General features: G+C 39.0%; 1 protein-coding gene across 1 annotated transcript; it reads left to right on the top strand.

Annotated features, from left to right (window-relative positions):
* The first annotated feature begins 1,408 nt into the window (after positions 1-1,408).
* On the top strand, positions 1,409-2,271 carry LOC148022397 (uncharacterized). Its single transcript, XM_087696857.1, has 3 exons — positions 1,409-1,539; positions 1,611-1,703; positions 2,123-2,271. Exons 1-3 carry the CDS (start codon positions 1,476-1,478, stop codon positions 2,269-2,271), a joined length of 306 nt encoding a protein of 101 aa, XP_087552983.1. The 5' UTR covers positions 1,409-1,475.
* Positions 2,272-21,654: the final 19,383 nt, after the last annotated feature.

The raw sequence follows: 21,654 nt of genomic DNA, 5'->3' as shown, positions 1-21,654 counted from the left end.
TAACTGATGACGATCACCAGAAAAGAGACCACCAGCACCAGGAAACAGCCCGGAAAGAAGTCGCTAGCAGGAAATGTGCCGCCTAGAGTGGTAGCGACGAGCAGAACAACAAAACGCAGCTTGTAGAGAGGTCGCCCAGCAGAAGGAGGGACAGCCTGGTGGAAAATGCAGGGTTTCTACGTCGCTGGATGACGTGGTAGCCTCTGTAGACAGCGTGGACAGGAAAACGCAGGCTGAAAGGCCTCCTGAAGAAGTTGCCTGGCAGTTGTTGATCAGATGACAGCAGCAGTAAGGTATCTCACTCCTGAGGGTATGTCCTCCGTGCTCTCAATCAGGCGATGATACCATGTGAGAGTGCGCAACGGAAGAGGAACACGAACACAGAGGAGAGGAGAGAGAAAGCAGAGAATGAAGGAAGAAAGTCTGCATTGACTGAGATGAATGCTGAATACACTGAAATGGACAGAGCAGTCCCTGCATGCAGCCCGGAGCGTCAGTGAGGGCACCAGAATAGACTGGAAGCAATGGCAGCACCAATGCCGGAGATGGAGATGACGGAGACAGTGCTGAACCTGCAGAGTACAATGCTGGAATGAGTGGGGGGCTGCTATATATAGCCCCCAGGCCAATAAACTGGCCGACCTGGCCAGATTTGACCGACCAGCCAGATCTGGCTGACTTTGGCCAGATCTGGCCGACCTGCCTAGAAACTGGGCCAACTGCAGAATAACAGCCCAGTATGGGCTGTATGACTCCCAAAGGCTGAAGACTGACAAGGACAGCCACTAAACGAACTGACAGAGCTCCTCTGTCTCCTGTCAGACTCTGACAGTAGCTCACAACCAGGAGATGACAGACTGAGAATGATAAAGAGCAGGCTAACAAGATGTTTGCTTGGGCTCTGAGCAGCAGTAAGAAAACTGATGAGCTCTTGCTGATGATTGTCGGTATTTTGTTCATCATTTGATTATTCTAAATGTTTCTTTCTTCCAGCTGATTTTTAGCTCTTCATGCTACGTTTCATATCATTTCATCTATATTACAGCTAATGCGTTGAAATTATTCCACGCTTTGTTTATAAGAAATGTTTCGAGCTGATGGGATGATATTTTATTTCATTTTTATTTCAGTTGTTGAAATGTTCCAGCTGATGTTTCATTATTATTCCAACTGTTGAGTTGTTCTAGTTGATGTTTCATTGTTTCCAGTTGTTGTTTGTCTATTTTTAGTTGATTCGTCTGTTCAAGATTATGTTTATTCTACTTAATGTTTTATCTATTCTAGCTAAGGAGCTGATGTTGCAGCTAATGTGTGCTCACTTGATGCACTTCTGGGGTTCCACTTCCGGTGTCTCGTGTCTCTCTTCTCTTCTCTCTTCCTCTGTTCCTCGTCTCCCTTGCGCACTGTTCAACAGGAAGTCTGTAAGATGCTTCAAACCATAAGGAGAAGTTGGTGAGCCCATAAAAGTATGAACAATGAATTCCTTGTTTTCACCTGCTCAATTTACTATCAGATGGTGTAAAGAACAGGGCAAAAAAGGTATGCGTGTTTTGATGTTTTACAAATGTCTCTTATGTTTCTAAACTTTGGTTTATTATGTGTACATAAAGGTAACAAAATCACAAATTATGGTACAAGAGATAATGGAACAATGAAAGCTAAGGAGGTCCTTGGCCCTAATGTCTCTTCAAATCACGATACAGGTATATGTCTTTATTTCTACTAAACTTTGAAAATTAAAATTTGTACATATTTTACATCTTGCTTTATTAGGTGATTCATTTTGAGATTAACTAGATTTAATTAGTCTCTTTGTCTAATTTAAAATGTTCATAGTTATTCATATTTTTAAACTTTGAGTAATAGTGTGTATATATATAAATATAGATTAAAGAACAACAAAAGGTGGGAAAAGAGGTAATGTAAGAAAGGGAGATCAAGAGGTTACTCACAATAATGTTTCTTCAAGTCAAGATACAGGTACCAACTTTAAGGATCAAAAACTTGTACAAATTTGGTGACCCAAATTGATACAAAATATCTAATTACTTTCTTTTGTGTTATTGAAATTTTTCATAACCTTGTATTATCGTGAGCTTTGGTTAACTCTATGTATATATAGGTAAACAAGTTACTAAAGATGACACAAGAGACAATGCAAGAAAGGAAGACATTGAGATTGCTTGCCTTAACACTTCTTCAAGCCAAGAATCAGGTATTACCAGCTTTCTTATGTTGATAATGAGCCATTTTTTGAAATGGTTATACTAACTAATGATATTTGATCACTTGAGTATCAATAGGAGTGATACGCATACCATCATATGATGATATCTATCAGCCACCCATGTTGAAATTTAGAGAAGAGGGTAGACAAACATTTATTACTTTGCAACATATTGGAGATTTATGGGATAAAACAATCAAGACACACATGTTGCTTAATTAGTTTTTAATTCTACGCTCCTTTAAAATTATTTTCATTTTTCTTTTGGTTGCTAGAAGTAGATGTTGATGTCTTAATTTGTTTAATCTATTTTGATTATTAGATGTATGTTATTGATCCTTACTTAGAAATGATGACATTCTCTGTATAATTTTATAGTTAAAAATTTATTGTGCAATTTCTTGTTTGATATTAGCATATGTCTAAGAGGAAGGGCACAGTAGATAAAGTGATAAGGAAAAAAGAGAATTTCCACGGAATTCCCTGTTGAAAGTACATGTAAGTAGGGAATGTAAAAAATAGGAAAAATGAGAGATTTCCTAGTGAGAGTACCTAGGGAATCACCTCTAGAAGTTTTTTCCTTTTTCCTACATATTTCCTACATAGGAAATGTCTTATGTGATTCCCTGCTTATTCTCACTAGGAAATGTCCCATTTTCCCTAGTTTTTACTTTCCCCACTTATATGTATTTTCAACTAGGGAATTCCATAGGGAATTCTCTTTTTTTCCTATATAGGGATCGATTGAAAGTTCCTTGTGTAAGCTTTTCACACTGACACAAAAGCAAGATCACAGTTGTTGAAAGGTAATCACAATAACAAAAAAGAAAATTAAAAGAAAGATGTTTAGTACACATGAATAACACAAACTGTGTGCCCCAACAACAAAGTCATTGCATTTAGCAACAATAACACTTACAATGTTGAGCAAAGTACATGGCCACATTGACCAAGCATATATCATGGCCATGACATCCATCTTATTGCAAAGCTCATGATTATATTAGTGAGAAAAAAGCATATTGCACCAAATTATGGATTAAATAGAAACTCCACACACTAACATCATATTCCCTACTATCCAAATGAGCAACAAGAGCAAACATTCAAAGTGCATGGCAAGAAAACCACACAATCATATATACCCCATCATGAAAATTAGATAGCCATATTAAAAAGGAAAGCACATTACCGAGTGCATGACCATATTGGTCATGGAAGTGCACATGGAAAAAAAGAACCACCAAGGCAAAGCGCATAGCCATATTGAGAAAAAGCTAAATTGCATTGCCCAAAACATGTGGCTATAGAAAATAAAGCAAACTACATTGCTAGTTGTACGATGAAATATTATCACCTTTCAAACTAGCACTAAACTTATAAACTTCATGTCTTAACACAAAAATATAAGTACCAAGGATTCTAGTGATTGCCAACTATTGTAGCTAGCTCTATGTGGAAGCTTGCAACATGATAGATGGGAAGCTACTTTAAGGTTCACTATGAGGTGACTTGAATAACAAGAAGGCTACACCTAAAATAGCCTTACAAGGGTGGAAGTATATTACCTTTACAAAGAACTAGTGCTCCAAAACAAAGAAATCCTCATTGGATATTCTCATTTTATTAGGGTTTGAAGTTGAGAAATTCCATAGAAAAGTATCAATGGGAGCATATCAAATTCTCACCAATCTTAAAGGTCGGTGAAATAATTCAAACAATGTAGAAACTCTTGCAAATTCTCAATGGAACATTGAAAGTGCATCATAATAAAAGGAAAACACAAGAGTAAAAGAAGAACAAATTAAGATTGGAAAATTTTTGAATTTATCTTTTGAGAAAAAATAAGAGAGCTAAAAGAAAGGCATGCTTTTTGTGCTAAGAACATGCTCAACAAGGCCAATATTAAAATAGAGTACTATAAAAAGCAAGGAGGGGAGGAAAGCATGTTGGGCTATTCTCTCCTATACATCTTAAACCTTCCATGTTGGGTAAAAAACCATAGGTTTGAATCTCTACAAGAGAAGCTGAACCCCTAGAGGATCTTAATGTACTCTCTCTGAGGATTTCAATCATGCTATGCATATGGCAATTCAAAAATTATGATGTGTGCAATCTTGTGTAGCAACTTCTCCTATAGGCACCTATTTGGCTAGTATCATCTTGTGGTCATAACAAACGTCAAGTGTAACATCCATGACAAGTCTATTTATGCTATCCTCTAATCCTTCCTAACTTGCTTTAGCCTTTATTCCTATAAGTCAAGCCTTAGAGGTAATTCAAAGCTCCAAGGAATCTTGGAACAACTCAAGAAAATTCATGAGCACTATCATATCCCTTCTCTACCCTTAGAAATAATAGACACATGAATTTTGAGCAAGACCATTCATATATACTTGTGAAGATCATATCCCAAAAACTATATTTATGGCCCCAAAAAACATTATTACGAATATTTTAAAATTACTCTATGAAATTATCATTTTGTCTAATTATAAAAAATATTTTGAAATTATTCTCTAAAATTATTCTTTTTCATGGAACAATCTGACAAAAATTTTATCATTTTAGTTCAAGCCATTGGCATTTCCATCCCAATATGCCTTAGCATCCTATAAGATGCCAAAATACTTACTAGTGGGTTGGGATCCCATGATATTTTAGGAGATAGGTGTTTTTTATTACATGAGTGCTTGAGAAGGCAAAAGGCCAAGTGACCCTATTATATAGGATGCCTTTAATGCTAAGGGAAGCTTATCATGGCTCTAAGTTAATAATTTCCTTACTGTGTGTTGTTGACAGAAGTAGTACAATCACATACAACCCAATCTTATGGGGTTGGAAGCTCATATCCTAGGCTAGACAATTGTTTTCTCTATAGGGAGATGGATTTTATACTACTTCATGGAATGGTGTTTTTATATATTATCTTTTGTGCAATAAAATGTTGTTTTCCAAAGTGTTTGTCATGTGGTAGATGTGTTAATGGACCCTATGTAACATGATAATAAAAGGAAGCTGCTTTTTTATGTTGTAATAGTATGGTACCTTTGCTAATTAGATAAGTAAAATAAATCCCATCAAGGAACGTGAGAATACCTCAATCCTGATAACCAATCATCTATGGCTAGATGGACCTAATAATTTGGGTAGCTTTTCTAAACATTAGATGGAGCTATTAATACATGATCCTCCAAATTCAGTAGGATATATATGAGGCTCAGCTTCATTTTTGGGGGGCTAATGTGAGATGATGCCTTATCGGCAAGGGGATCAACATTTTATTCTCTTCCACTTCTCACTCTCTTTGAACCAAGTGCAATATTTTCTCTACTCTCACCTATGATTGATTACAAAGTAATATTTCTCAGGCAAGCATTATGTTGCTAGTAGGGGTGACCTGCCTATAAAGTAGAATCGAGATTCTCATGCTCAACTAAGTTTGATGTTTCTTGAGGGAAAATTGAGCAATGATGTGCATGGACATAAATTTTTGTTGAATACTAGAGGACTTCTCTAGGTTTATTACATGAGACAACTCACAAGAATCCACAAACTTATTGTGATTTCTATCCTCTAGGTAGGCAAGTCCTAAGACTCCTTAGGTGAAATAAGAGCTTGTCTCAATCCCACATGGGACTTAAAGAAAATGTCCTTAGGATGTAGAACTTATGGGAACGTGGATCTATTGTGCTACACCTAGTTTCTTAATAAGGGACAAAATGTCTCAATATGGGACTTTCATGTTCAATGGTGTTATGATGATGTCCTAGGCTTCTTTACTTTCTAAAGGATAGTGATTATAGCTATAAAGTGCTCTTGGTGAGGGATGTGTGTGTGTGTGTGTGCGCACTACTTACTTGGTGTAATCGATACCTAATTCATGTGTACTTACACAAGGAACTTTCAATCGTTTCCCACATAGGCAATTTGGTGAAATATAGAAAATTCTCCAATATTTCCTATGTAGACAAGTACGTATTCCCCATCTATAACTAGGAAATTGCATTCCCTACATCTTATAATAGGGAATATAGAGCATTCCCTACATTCCTTTGAAAGTCCCTACGTTCCCTACATCTTATAATAGGGAATATAGAGCATTCCCCACATTCCTTTGAAAATCCCTACATAAGGAATTATAAGGATGTGATTAAAGGTACTTTATAGATGTATAACTTATAAGAAGCCTACAGAGATTTGGAAATCATATATTTTCTATAAGTTGTAGGTCATCATGTTTATGAGTTTATGTATTTGTAACATATGTTTAAATAGTGCACAACATGATTATAAGCCATGTAGCTTTAACCCTATTACTTAGTGAAAAGTTACATAGTATGAGAAATTTTCCTTGGAAAATATAGATTATTTAATACAATTCTTACAATCTACCTTGATGCATTTTATTAAATTTGAATCCTTTATTTATTGTTCATTGTAGCTCCTTAATATTGCAACCCTTGTTAATCAACTTGATTAATTTTGTTGGATTTGCAATATTGATGCCCACTTTTGCATTGAGATTTGAAAAAGTAGAGCAAGTTTCATCTTGTGAATATGATTTGATAAACTAGATCAAGTTTGGATCTTGTGCCTAAAAGCTTCGTAAATCATTTGACAATTATTCCACGTAACTTCCATTTAGAGGGTCCTCTAGTATGAGGTATTCCTATTTATGAAATCAAATAAATGTGTTGATGGTCTAGAATCAAGTTCTCAGGCAAAGAGTATGTGGTAAATTCTTATGCAGCACTTACTTTCATAAGTGTAAGTTAATATCTTATTGAAAAATTACTACATTCACTTCACATATGGCATCTTAAAGTCAGTATCTCATTGAGATGTAGAAAACTTAGTATACAATACTTGTTTTCATTAGTCAATACTACTAAGTATTAATATATCAATATGTACCTCCTAGAATATATATTAATATTATCCCAAATATCAAGTGTAGAAACTCCATTGGATATCTAAAGAGTTATTTAAGGGGTCAAAATAGTTGACAGCTTTAAGATCAAAATTTGTTTAAAACTAAGATGAAGATAAACAAAATGCATAGTTTTGTAATGGATAAAACTCTTGATAGTTAACAATGTACTAGTGTGAATATAAACTACTTAAAAATATCCAATTTACTAACAATATTTATCACTAAAGAAGTATAATTAAAAAACTACTAGATTTGGGATTTTTTTTAAAAGCACATGTTAACATTGAACCCAATTTTTGAAAATGAGTAGTTTTTTCATGATTTTTAGGAAATCTCCTTGGGAGAAACAAGCAACTTACCCAAAAGATTTGCAACTATGCTAAAAACTCGAGTGTTGCTTGACCTATAGCAGCTCTCTCATCTACTCACCATATTTACACTCAACATCAACTTGGGGGTTGATAGACTTACGTGATAAAACTAGCAACATCAACTACATGCTCAAGGGGAAACAATCTTCATATCAAACTACAAAGAAGCAACTTTCCTATGCCTTAATTTCCCTTTGCCCAATGGTGGAGTACTCTTACAGACATCTCACCTCCCTCAAAATCCATTTTCAAGTTGTGAGGATATCTGACAAGTGCTACAACCCTAAGCCACCAACATAGATAATTGAACTCTCCTCCAAGAAGTAGTCTTAAATCTTTCTATCCAATGAGGATCCTTCTATCACCGAATCTAATGTTATTAGACTCAATTCAAACTCTAGATGATATCGTCCTTTTCTTAGGTTTTGTAAGCATGTAAGAACATTCTCAAGTCAAAACACCTAGAACTAGTAGGTTGTTTTGGATTCTCACAATATTCTTCATGCAATCAATCCCTCAAGTAAAGAGTCATCACTCTCTTAATTCAAGATACTAATCTTTCTCTTTTTTAAGAGTTGAACCAAAAGAAATTTTGGACATGGCAACAACTCACTAAGCCAACTAGTAGCTAGACATCACCACATGATATATATTACATTTGCCACATGAGTTATAGAGCATTGTATGCATCTCAAGGAAAGGACTATTCATTGTATGATCAAAAGATTGTTCCACATGAAGTCTCAAAGGCACCAAATTTTATTCATACCTTAGCATTGACCTTTATAATTTGAAAAAAAGGTGCACCATATTCCATCACAACAAAACAAAACTCTCACATGTACTTTGTCATGGTATGGAGTAATGTAAACGTTTCCACTTTCAATAAGTTTCCAAAGAAGGCAAGATGAACCATCATAGGCATTATAGAGCTTCAATATCACCCTTATTATAATGAGTACGTTAAAATCATTCCAATCTTATGTATGATAGAAGAAAAAATATTTTAACATTTTTATGATAAAAGATAAAAATGATTTGACTCTTGTAGTAAACGATTAATGGTCTAACATGCTCTCAAAATAAATGTTATGGACTATAGGTGTTAAGTCTTGAAGTTGATTCTCTCTTCTAGGCTTGAGTCTCAAGGGTTGTCTTCTCTAGTCTCTCACGTGCCTGTTCTTGCATTTCACATTTGGATGCTCTCTAAGTGGTCCACTCTTCCATGAATACAAGGCAACTCCTCCTCCAAATAATGATAATTTCCTTCAAACTCATTGGCACTCTTGTAGCTTTATCTTTGCTTCTTTAAACTTGGCTATGTTGCTAAAAAGCTAAGTTTACATATAATACAAAGTAGCATTTCTAATTACAATGTCCACAAAGGAGGATGACACCATGAATAGATATCAGTCTGCTATTGTGACCTGAGCAAGTCACGCTGCTAGACTAATCGCAATAATAAAAGCTGAGCCAAAAGCTATCGAGAGAGGAGTGGTTATAGAGGGGTCTACAGATTTGGATGGAGTGGTATGTGTTACTGAGCAGGGTAACGGTGGTAGAGGAGATCGACTACACTGATGAAGGGTTGTAGCATGGTGGAGTTTTCCAAGGCTACTCCATAAACTGCAGTCATTGTTGCAGCTACCCTACTTTTGTGTAATAGGGAATTAAAGTTACAATGAGGATAAGATAAAGATGATGTTTATCACAATTCTCTATTTCTCAATTCAAGTTGATAATAATGGTTTTGAGAAGGTAAGGACAAAGGTGATGATGACTATCACGGTGGTGATGAGGATAAGAAAAATGAAAATGACGAGGAACATATATTTCAATTGCAATTTGAGGCGACTCCAGTTGACGAGAGAAAGGAAAGGCTTTTGTAAAGATTATTCAACCTTTGTTTTAATTTCATCCACGAGTCCCCCCCTTCACACCCAAAGAGACACATGCTTGGACAAAACACAAGATATTACAATTCCACAATGCTCCATGCCAACCATTATCCCCTCCATTCCCATGCAAGCATTCGAGCTTATTTTCTTATACTCACATTTACAACATATGTCTTTTCTAGAAATGCCAAGTGATAAAGAGATTATTGTGCAACCATAGCATGTGCCTCTTGTGCTAGTACTCGAGCTTGTAGAAAGTGAATGTGCCTTTGCTACAACTTATACAACACTAAAATTTATAGCTTTGGGTATTCAACACCTAGCCAAACTTGCTGGCCCCACACCTAGCCCACATACTCGACTAAGGTGACTAGATCAATCTTATTTTTACTTTACTAATATTTAGTATTTTATTTATTTTATTTCTATGTTTAACTTTCATTCAGGCCCCATTCCTAGACCACATGGGTAGCTATGATGGATATACAATAAAGGCTTGGTAAACTAAAATTAATCATGAGAATTTAAATATATTATAGTTGTATTTATAACATTAACATTAACTTCTAAGGGTAACAACTTTGTGCACGCTCTCTCTCTCTCTATATGTATATATATATATATATATATATGGGGCTATAATGGACTAATGTCCTAGGTGGTTTGACTTAACATACACAAACAAAGATTTTGTTGTATTATATATCTGTACAACACATATTCCCAAATAAACCTAGGAAAAATGAAGTCTTAAGGGTAACAACTTTGTGCTCTCTCTCTCTCTCTCTATATATATATATATATATATATATATATATATGGATCTATAATGGAATAATGTACTAGGTGGTTTGATTTAACATACATAAGCAAAGATTTTGTTGTATTATATCTGTACAACACATATTTCCAAATAAACCTAGGAAAAATGAAGTAAAAATGGCAAAATACCAAAAAACGCAACCTTTTTTGTTACTATTAGATTGTTTTTTTACAGTATTGCAATGAAACACCTTGTGTGTGTGTGTGTTTTTGTGTGTGTATGCATACCAATCTTGTAATGTATAACAACCTTACGTGATGTGTTTTTGAAAGTATCTTCCAATATCATGTGATGTGCTTGAAAGGTGTATACCATATGAGAGTGAAAAGACTGCAAGGTGTGTAATGGAAAGTGATGGCACATGCTAGTGTCGGACACACTTGCTCATTGAGGACATGTAAGTCTATAGAGATTCTGATGTTGAAGAAAGACAATCAAGCAGGAGAGAACAAGAACAAACAATGGAAGCAAATCATCAAGCAAGAGGATGATAAATGAGAAAGTATTGATGATGTAGATGCATCCAGCCACATTATGTTCATATCACACTACATGCATTGGGGGTTTTATTCTCAAATGAAACTACATGAATTAGCATTTAGGTTAGTAAAATGTGTTGGATGTTGTGGATTAGAACCAAAGGAAACATTGAATTTCATCCTTGAAGAGTATTAATGTTTTTGTTGTATTTAGTTATGCTAGAATTGCCATGAGGCTCTATTATCATTCATTGAAGAATACAATTCCTAAGAGCATCGAAGTACTAGCCAATCTACCAATGGCTCCCAAATGCAATAATGCACTGAAATAAAATATGAGTGTTAGCTACCTAAAATTTGTGCATGTATTTCTTAGAGGGCATCGACATCCTATTGAGGAGGTGGCTTGCGAATGATCCGTGGTCTCTTGATAATGACCAACATGGTCCAAGTATAATGCACAAGCATCATATTGTAGTCCATATCATGCCCTACATAATCCAAGGCATAATCATTCCTATAAGTTGGATGACATTGGGATATGGACTAGCCCTGGAGTAGGTGTTTGAAGTATCATACCAACCATATAGAGAATCCGCATCCCAATCTATAGTAGCATAAATGATGGAATAGGAAGAAATATATGTGATGCCTCTAATATCCCTATTGTCTAGAAATATGCTTTCCAAATGTGTCCAAGTATTGTTGATCCACAAAAGTCTCCCAAAAGCAATAGCATGGTGAAATAAATTTTTGAGTGATGGCTACCTAAATTTCTTGCATGTATACGTGTAATACATCATCGTCCTCTTTGCAACAGTATTACCATAGGAGAGGTCAATCATAAACAAAATTGGTATGCTTTCATGTAGACTTATGCAAGTTACCTCTTGCTTAAGCGTGATGCACCTCAATTCAATGACACCAAAGGGAATCCCCATTTTCTCTCAAAATTCTTGACATGAGAGAATGTAAAAATGTTAGCTCTTGAGCATGGAGGGAGCCTAAAGAAATCGGGTCACCGTTCGTGGACCTGGGGCGAATGAAAAGAAACCTGTAATATTTCCACGCACTGCGTACCGTAAATATTAACTTCCCGCACGCCGTGCAAATCGTGTGCAAGGTTATTCCCTACATCGTATTATTGATAGCTTAATCCATACCATGCACGCTCAAAAAAATGAGGCCTCCGCATTGTAAATAAGAGGCTGAGGTTGAGGACCGTAAAAAAACCGCGTGGGAACACCCTTTTTGAAGGGGCAATTTGGAGATTTTTAGGCAAATTTTTTTTATTATTATCCCTTCCCCCAGCCGATGCATGGCTGGAGGAGAGGGAGTGTGGGGAGGAATGGCCAAGGAGGAGTAGATCAGATTGCCTGAGGAGGAGTCCTCCATGTGTGTGGAGGCCCTCTTTTCCCCCCAAGGCCTATAAAAACCCCCCCTCCCAAGGGAGGGAGGAGGACGGGCTGTGAGAAGGAGGAGAGGTCGCCGTGGAGAGGAGGTCGTCGTGCAGGAAGCCGCCGCGCTGCCGCCCCAATCCGCCAGTCGCCAGCCGCCATAGCCGCCACCACGTCTCGCCAGGCCACCTCAGTCCACCGCTGCCGCTGGATTACGACTTCCCCCCCCCTCGACGTCGCTGCAGAAGCTCAGAAGCTTCTAAGGGGGGGGCTTCCTTAACCCCCCTTCTCACTACATCCCCCAAAGGTCTATTCATACCCCCGGACCCTTGAAGAGGAGAGGGCGAAGCTCATAAAGACCTCCCATAAGCCATTTCCACAAGCTTTCCGGGATCTTAAAATCCATACCCTATAAAGGGGTATTCCTACATAAGGGAGAAGTAAACATATTTTGAGACTACTTGCCAAGACTCGCAGGAAATTTTGAGAGCCATAAAGGGGTAAGGACAAAACCCGAAGCCCAAATCCTCTACATCTACGATGGCCCCAAAAAGATCACAAGGTGCGACCGTGGGAGGTTCATCTCCGAGCATACAAGTGGATATCTCCCCGAGCCCACAAGTCCAGGTTCTTTCAAGTTTATTTTCGCTTAAAGAAATGATTAGGTGCGCTTAGTTCCATAGGGAAGAATGCATTTTACGCTTATTTTAATGCATGTGGCAGTGGTAAAAAGACATTTGATAAAGTATCTCTTGAAACGTTAGGCAAGGTTGAAGTATGTCATGAATTCGAAACGGGTTGCCCGCCTTAGGAGACTAGCTGCATGATGCTATCTTGGTACATTATCAAAGTAATGAGTCTAAACATATATTACTTAGGCAAAGAAATGGAATTTATAAGTGCATTTTTTCTTCTTAGACATGGTAGGAATAAGTATGTGCCGCATGTTAGGCAACATCCTCCTCGTAATGATTTCATGAGGAAAAGTTAACATCCATAAGATATTATCCGAAAAGAAATAGAAGAGAGTACGGAAATGATCTTATGGGCTTGCAAGTGGCATGTAAAATGAAATAAATTATCACTAGCTGTAGTTTTGTATGAACTTCATTGTAGCTAGGAGAACGTTGCATAGTCATCATGCAAAAATGTCATTCATTAGGAGCCGCATTTAGGAGTCAAAGCATAAGATTCTAAGTATAGACAATAAGGTTGTAGGCATGACTATTTGATGTAAGTCCTAGTAGGACCTAGGAAAGTTAGTGTCTAGGTTATCAGACATTTTTACCTTACCAAGGAAGGATAGGGTTATTGTGAACCATGTGTTGCGTAGAAGCAGTGAATCGCATGTTTACACGTATTGGTGTAATTGTAACTATTAATCTCCACTAGATCTAGTTTATTACCTTTAGGAAAGGTTCATTCGTGACGCAAGACAAGTATATTGAGTTGACTAAGTCACCTAAACCACAAGGATTCTTATGGACATGGTTGGGTCGATATGATAGGTATCTCAAGTGCTAACTAGGGTTTAGTGCAATAAGAATTCGACCTAGTTTTACACTGGTTGCCAAGTCAAAAACCGCAAACCCAAAGATCTTACACACATTCACGAGATGTCGAATCAATTGGATGCTCATGCATAAAATGATCTAAGGTTTTATCCTAAGGATCATTCGTTCAAATGATGAAACTCCGGCTGGGTTGGAAATTCCTAGGACCGTGGACCAATATAATTAGGAATGGGTTGGGTAAGAAGACACCCTAAACCCTGCTACTCGCCTGAAGTTAATTCCGTAACCTGAATACGCCATTCAATGGGTGAAATGATCCCGTGGAATAGATACAACACATGTATAAAAAGTTGCAACATCGCATAGACTTGAGATTTGTCCACGAGAGAGTTTTGTCATTTCTTGGAAATGATGTTGGCAAGTTATTGCGCTAAGTTAACCTACAAAAGGATGAGTAATCATCCTGTTACATCACCTTTCCTGGGAAATAGTTGCTAAGGAAAAGGAAAGTTAGGTATTTTCCAGGAAGCAATTGACCAATCAATAGATTGAAGCGACATGGTCGCTGGAATCTACCATAACAAAACCTAAAGTATTGGTAGGGTATGACCCTAACCTAAGAATGATAGGAATCTTGCCAAGTTGCAATTGATTCCGGATCGAATGCGGATTGCATTCGGAGAAAAGGAGTCACTCCTTAACAGTTTGCCAGCTAAACGACCATTGGAATTGATTGTGCTTGTAACAGTTTAGAAAGCACTGTTTGCATTGTTTGCTCAATGAACTAAAGGATGAAAAGATATCTAAATACTTCAGGTTGAAGGCCTGAAGGGAGAGGCAGCTTCAGTTACCCCCGATTGCCTGCCTGACCCTAACCAAGGGGGTTGTTAACCGCGCCGGGAACGTGGACCGAACCCGCCGTGAGAGGTCTCTCCGTTGAGTTCTACTTGGAGCAGGAGGACGCTTGGGTGCCAGACGGGGCTCTGGCCGTAAATCCCTCGCCTTCCGGGCCCTGCACAAGAGGCTAACGTGACTCGGGATTGGATCTCGAGGCCCGCATACTAGTCTACGGGCGGAAGCTTGGATTAGTGATCCCTGGTGGATTACTGGATAGCCTTCGGGCGGATTATGAAAAGCCTACGGGCGGAACTCCTTGTATTTCAAAGATAAAAGGATAAAATGATAATAAAGAAGTTGTTTGACATTGTTTTCTTTATGTCCTGTGATAAGATTACGTGAAGGAACCAGTGCTTAACAGGGTTAATCAAGGAAGCTGTTTGTTATATGTCAAATTAATGTGGTAGGTAATTACATAACTAAAACAAACCGAGGAAAGTGCGGAGGATGGACCATGGGTCCGTCCTATGGATGGGTGGTCCCGGTCAGCCGGGAACTTTTCTCAAAGTCTTCAACGAACAGAGGATGATCGTCATCACCGAAACAAGTAACGAGAACGATGACTTAGAATTAACCATTACCCAATTCACGTTGTTTTAGGGGAACGGAATGGGACTATGCCTTATGGCAGAGAGGTCGAGCCTTGCATCCCTCTCGTTTCCCATTCTCCTTGAACCAAGTGCAGCGTGAATCCGCTTCAGACCTGGCGTTTCTGCGTAAAGTAGTTCGCTCGGGTCTGACGCTAGTTGCTGCTAGCTAATGACTAAACTAGAAAACCTTAATTCCGGTCGATCCTAAGTGGGAAACGGCCAGGACACTTCCGCTACGTGGCAGACGCGGAAAGACCTAGATTACAAAACCCGTAACATTCCATGGGAGTGCCGGGCGGAGTTCTCTAGACAACCTTCCGACGGACTGCCAAGACGTGTCCTAGAGGATTCTAGTGGACACGTTACAGTTGGTATCAGAGCCGACCAACAATGGAATTGTTTTGATGAGATTTCATTAAAAATGAAGTAAAGAAATTGTTCCTGTCCAAACATTTCCTCATCTTCAATACTGTCTTGCAGAACTATGAAGCGTGGAACAAGTTTTTGGTGTTCCGGATCATGTTTATGACTGCAATGCATTCTCCGCATTATAGGCAGAGAATTGAAATGATGAACATCCTAGACCGCATTTACAATCCATCGCCTGTGTATGTGGAATGGAGATGGATGGGTGTTACAGGGATCTATTACATAACTGCCTATCAACCTGCGTATCTTCAAATTAACTTGAAGAGAATCAAGTGGATGGAGGATTTGAAGATCGTAAAGCTGTTCGTCTTTGTTGAGGCTCATGCAAACGCGACCCTACAGGTTGGAGGTCGAAGGGTTAACCAGAATAAGTATGTGTACGGGGAAGTGATTCAAAGAATCCCTGCTGACCGAATCAAGGTTTTGGGACGTCATGTGAAGAAGGGATATCGAAGGAAGAGATACCCTAATCTTCCAATGAACTATCGATTCCTGAAAATCGATGATCCCAATCCGTACTACTACTCAGTTCCTGTAGCTGAATGCAATAACATCTTATTCTCTTCGAATTAATGTATTAACTTGTTCCATCTCCCCAAGAAATAATTATACCTCGAAAGGGCTATGCTGATATGAATGGAATAAAACTTTTTTTTAAATCAACGATTGTCTCGACTATGAATATCGATAAAGAAGTAAAGTGATTTGGTCACTTGGCTAAAGGAATATGCGGACGTAGTTTCTGAAGAGTTAACAAAACGTCCACTTCAAAGAGAAGTAGATCATGAGATCAAGCCAGTGATAGGAGCTGCGCCATTTGCAAAGAGACCATATAGAATGTCTATATCGGAAGCAATCGAGTTGAAGGAACAACTCAATCAACTACTAGATTAGGGCTACATCCGTCCTAATAGTCACCATGGGGAGCTCCAGTTCTATTCCAGAAAAAGAAAGATGGGACACTTCGACTATGTATTGATTACCGTGGGTTGAATCAATCAACAGTCAAGAACAAGTATCCTATTCCTAGAATAGATGAGCTTCTCGATCGCCTTCAAGGTGCAAAGATCTTCTCCAAAATTGATCTCAGGTCAGGTTACTATCAAATCAGGATCAAGGATGAGGATATTCCAAAAACGGCCTTCAATACAAGATATGGGCACTTTGAATTCTTGGTTATGTCATTCGGGCTTACAAATGCACCTGCCACCTTCAATAGATTAATGCAGGATATTTTTAGACCATATCTTGATGATTTTGTGCTTGTCTTCTTCGACGACACTTTAATCTATTCTAAACAGGAAGAAGATCATGAACCTCAACTACGGATTGTTTTGGAGACAATGAGGACTCATAAGCTGTATGCAAAAATGAAGAAGTGTGCATTCTTCAAACGTCAGATTGAATATCTAGGATTCATAGTATCATCAGAAGGAATATCAGTAGACCCAGCCAAAGTCAGAGATGTGCTTGAATGGCCAATACCATTATCCGTCAAAGAGATACGCAGTTTTCTTGGCTTGACAGGATGGTATAGGATCTTTATCAAAAACTACGCTTTGATTGCAGCACCTCTTACCGACTTACTAAAGAAGCAGACTTCTATTACATGGTCAACTCCCGAACAAAATAGCTTCGACCAATTGAAGCAATGTTTAGTATCAGCACCTATTCTGAAACTTCCTGACCTCAATAAGGAGTTCGAGGTAGTAACTGATGCCAGCATTCTTGCCTTGGGGTGTGTTCTTATACAGGAAGGTCATCCAGTAGCATACTCTTCAAGGAAATTGAAGAGTCATGAAAAGAATTATGCCACGCATGATCTGGAGTTATTAGCTGTCATCCATGCTCTAAAGCTTTGGAGACACTACCTATTGGGTAACAAGTTTACTCTAGTAACAGATCATAGGAGTCTCAAATGGATTTTTACCCAGAACGAGCTCAACATGAGGCAACGTCGATGGATCGAAGTATTGGAGGAGTATGATTTTGAAATCAAGTATCGACCAGGGAAAGAGAATGTAGTTGCCAATGCACTCAGTCGCAAGGCATTCCTAAACTCCCTAATCTTGCAGAATCCATCAACGGCCAGATCTCTGGCTACAAAGGTATCTATGCCAAGCAACCCTATACTCGAACTAGCTAAAGAAGAAGCAAGCCATGACTTAGCCTACCAAGCAATGATAAAAGAAATATCTACCAAGGATCAGAATCTGAAGTTACAGGCCAAGTATCATGAATTTTCTATTTACAATGGACTTATTTACTACAGAACAAGACTATGTATTCCAACAAGCCAGTCACTTAAGCAGAAGATATTATGGGAAGCTCATGACTCCCCTTTTGCAGGACATCCTGGCTATGCAAAAACTCTTAATGCAGTTAGGAAGAGCTATCATTGGGAGAGGCTCAAAGGTGACGTCCTCAAATATGTCACTGAATGTTTGTCTTGCCAACGTATCAAGGCTGAACGTGTCATGATGCCAGGAAAATTACAACCACTTGACATTCCCCAAATGAAATGGGAATTCATCAGTATGGATTTTGTGGTGGGCTTACCCCAAGTCCAAGGAGGATACAACTCCATTATGGTTATAGTTGACATGCTTACTAAGGTTGCACACCTGATTCTAGTAAAGACAAACTATAAAGCCTCCGACATTGCTAGAGTGTTTATCAAAGAAATATTCAAGCTACATGGGTTACCTAGAAGGATCATTAGCGATCGAGACTCTCTTTTCACTTCACACTTCTGGAAAGCTATCTTTGAAGCTATTGGGACCCAACTCTGTTTTAGCACTGCCTACCATCCCCAAACAGATGGACAAACAGAGCGAGTAAATCAAATCATTGAGGATATGCTTAGGGCTTACTGCTGTCGAGAGCCGAAGAGATGGATTCAGTACTTGCCGTTAGTAGAATTTGCTTACAATGCTTCTTACCACCAGAGCATTCAAATGACGCCTTTTCAGGCATTGTATGGTCATGATTGTCGAAGTCCCCTAAATTTTTCTGATCCTACCCTGAGAGTGGAAGCTTCAAGACAAATGTTGGAGGACATGGATGACCAAATAAGGTCAATAAGACAAGATATACAAGCAGCCAAAGATAGACAAAAGGCATATGCGGATTTGAAACGCCAAGAGAGGGTCTTCGGAGAAGGAGACATGGTCTTCATTCGTGTACGGCCGAAAAAGAGTTCTCTATCTCTAGGTGAATGCAAGAAGCTAAGTCCAAGGTATTGTGGACCGTATAAAATCCTCAAATGCCTAGGACCCAATGCTTATAAATTGCAACTTCCTCATAACCTAAAAGTTCACAATGTATTCCATATCAGTCTCTTAAAAAAATATGTACCCAACCCAAATCATGTACTTGATGACCAACAAATTGTAATGCCTAGTCAAGGAGTCCTTGAACTAAGACCGGAAAAGATTTTAGATGTCAGGGAGAGACAATTGAGATCTAGAACCTTGAAAGAATGCCTCGTCCAGTGGAAAGATTATCCCGAAGAGGATGCTACCTGGATGGATGAAAGCTCTCTCAATCTTCAATATCCCCAGTTTAACTCGAGATGAGGACATCTCGATTCTTCTAAGGGGGAGAGAATGTAATATTTCCGCGCACTGCGTACCGTAAATATTAACTTCCCGCACGCCGTGCAAATCGTGTGCAAGGTTATTCCCTACATCGTATTATTGATAGCTTAATCCATACCATGCACGCTCAAAAAAATGAGGCCTCCGCATTGTAAATAAGAGGCTGAGGTTGAGGACCGTAAAAAAACCGCGTGGGAACACCCTTTTTGAAGGGGCAATTTGGAGATTTTTAGGCAAAAATTTTTTATTATTATCCCTTCCCCCAGCCGATGCATGGCTGGAGGAGAGGGAGTGTGGGGAGGAATGGCCAAGGAGGAGTAGATCAGATTGCATGAGGAGGAGTCCTCCACGTGTGTGGAGGCCCTCTTTTCCCCCCAAGGCCTATAAAAACCCCCCCTCCCAAGGGAGGGAGGAGGACGGGCTGTGAGAAGGAGGAGAGGTCGCCGTGGAGAGGAGGTCGTCGTGCAGGAAGCCGCCGCGCTGCCGCCCCAATCCGCCAGTCGCCAGCCGCCATAGCCGCCACCACGTCCTGCCAGGCCACCTCAGTCCACCGCCGCCGCTGGATTACGACTTCCCCCCCCCCCCTCGACGTCGCTGCAGAAGCTCAGAAGCTTCTTAGAAGCTTCTTAAGAAGCTTCTAAGGGGGGCTTCCTTAACCCCCCTTCCCACTACATCCCCCAAAGGTCTATTCATACCCCCGGACCCTTGAAGAGGAGAGGGTGAAGCTCATAAAGACCTCCCATAAGCCGTTTCCACGAGCTTTCCGGGATCTTAAAATCCATACCCTATAAAGGGGTATTCCTACATAAGGGAGAAGTAAACATATTTTGAGACTACTTGCCAAGACTCGGAGGAAATTTTGAGAGCCATAAAGGGGTAAGGACAAAACCCGGAGCCCAAATCCTCTACATCTACGATGGCCCCAGAAAGATCACAAGGTGCGACCGCGGGAGGTTCATCTCCGAGCATACAAGTGGATATCTCCCCGAGCCCACAAGTCCAGGTTCTTTCAAGTTTATTTTCGCTTAAAGAAATGATTAGGTGCGCTTAGTTCCATAGGGAAGAATGCATTTTACGCTTATTTTAATGCATGTGGCAGTGGTAAAAAGACATTTGATAAAGTATCTCTTGAAACATTAGGCAAGGTTGAAGTATGTCATGAATTCGAAACGGGTTGCCCGCCTTAGGAGACTAGCTGCATGATGCTATCTTGGTACATTATCAAAGTAATGAGTCTAAACATATATTACTTAGGCAAAGAAATGGAATTTATAAGTGCATTTTTTCTTCTTAGACATGGTAGGAATAAGTATGTGCCGCATGTTAGGCAACATCCTCCTCGTAATGATTTCATGAGGAAAAGTTAACACCCATAAGATATTATCTGAAAAGAAATAGAAGAGAGTACGGAAATGATCTTATGGGCTTGCAAGTGGCATGTAAAATGAAATAAATTATCACTAGCTGTAGTTTTGTATGAACTTCATTGTAGCTAGGAGAACGTTGCATAGTCATCATGCAAAAATGTCATTCATTAGGAGCCGCATTTAGGAGTCAAAGCATAAGATTCTAAGTATAGACAATAAGGTTGTAGGCATGACTATTTGATGTAAGTCCTAGTAGGACCTAGGAAAGTTAGTGTCCAGGTTATCAGACATTTTTACCTTACCAAGGAAGGATAGGGTTATTGTGAACCATGTGTTGCGTAGAAGCAGTGAATCGCATGTTTACACGTATTGGTGTAATTGTAACTATTAATCTCCACTAGATCTAGTTTATTACCTTTAGGAAAGGTTCATCCGTGACGCAAGACAAGTATATTGAGTTGACTAAGTCACCTAAACCACAAGGATTCTTATGGACATGGTTGGGTCGATATGATAGGTATCTCAAGGGCTAACTAGGGTTTAGTGCAATAAGAATTCGACCTAGTTTTACACTGGTTGCCAAGTCAAAAACCGCAAACCCAAAGATCTTACACACATTCACGAGATGTCGAATCAATTGGATGCTCATGCATAAAATGATCTAAGGTTTTATCCTAAGGATCATTCGTTCAAATGATGAAACTCCGGCTGGGTTGGAAATTCCTAGGACCGTGGACCAATATAATTAGGAATGGGTTGGGTAAGAAGACACCCTAAACCCTGCTACTCGCCTGAAGTTAATTCCGTAACCTGAATACGCCATTCAATGGGTGAAATGATCCCGTGGAATAGATACAACACATGTATAAAAAGTTGCAACATCGCATAGACTTGAGATTTGTCCACGAGAGAGTTTTGTCATTTCTTGGAAATGATGTTGGCAAGTTATTGCGCTAAGTTAACCTACAAAAGGATGAGTAATCATCCTGTTACATCACCTTTCCTGGGAAATAGTTGCTAAGGAAAAGGAAAGTTAGGTATTTGCCTGGAAGCAATTGACCAATCAATAGATTGAAGCGACATGGTCGCTGGAATCTACCATAACAAAACCTAAAGTATTGGTAGGG

This window comes from Lygodium microphyllum, chromosome 17 (assembly GCF_053477565.2).
Source record: "Lygodium microphyllum isolate KBCC chromosome 17, Lygodium_microphyllum_v1.1.10, whole genome shotgun sequence".
Taxonomy (NCBI): domain Eukaryota; kingdom Viridiplantae; phylum Streptophyta; class Polypodiopsida; order Schizaeales; family Lygodiaceae; genus Lygodium; species Lygodium microphyllum.
The sequence above is the reverse complement of the archived record's forward strand: the minus strand, read 5'-3'. Positions and strand labels throughout refer to the sequence as shown.

Bases quoted from the DNA above. Each gene is read 5' to 3' on its own strand.
- LOC148022397 (XM_087696857.1), top strand. From the start codon at position 1,476: ATGAATTCCTTGTTTTCACCTGCTCAATTTACTATCAGATGGTGTAAA. The intron at 1,540-1,610 runs GTATGCGTGTTT...GTGTACATAAAG, and splicing joins TAAAGAACAGGGCAAAAAAG to GTAACAAAATCACAAATTAT. The intron at 1,704-2,122 runs GTATATGTCTTT...ATGTATATATAG, and splicing joins CTCTTCAAATCACGATACAG to GTAAACAAGTTACTAAAGAT.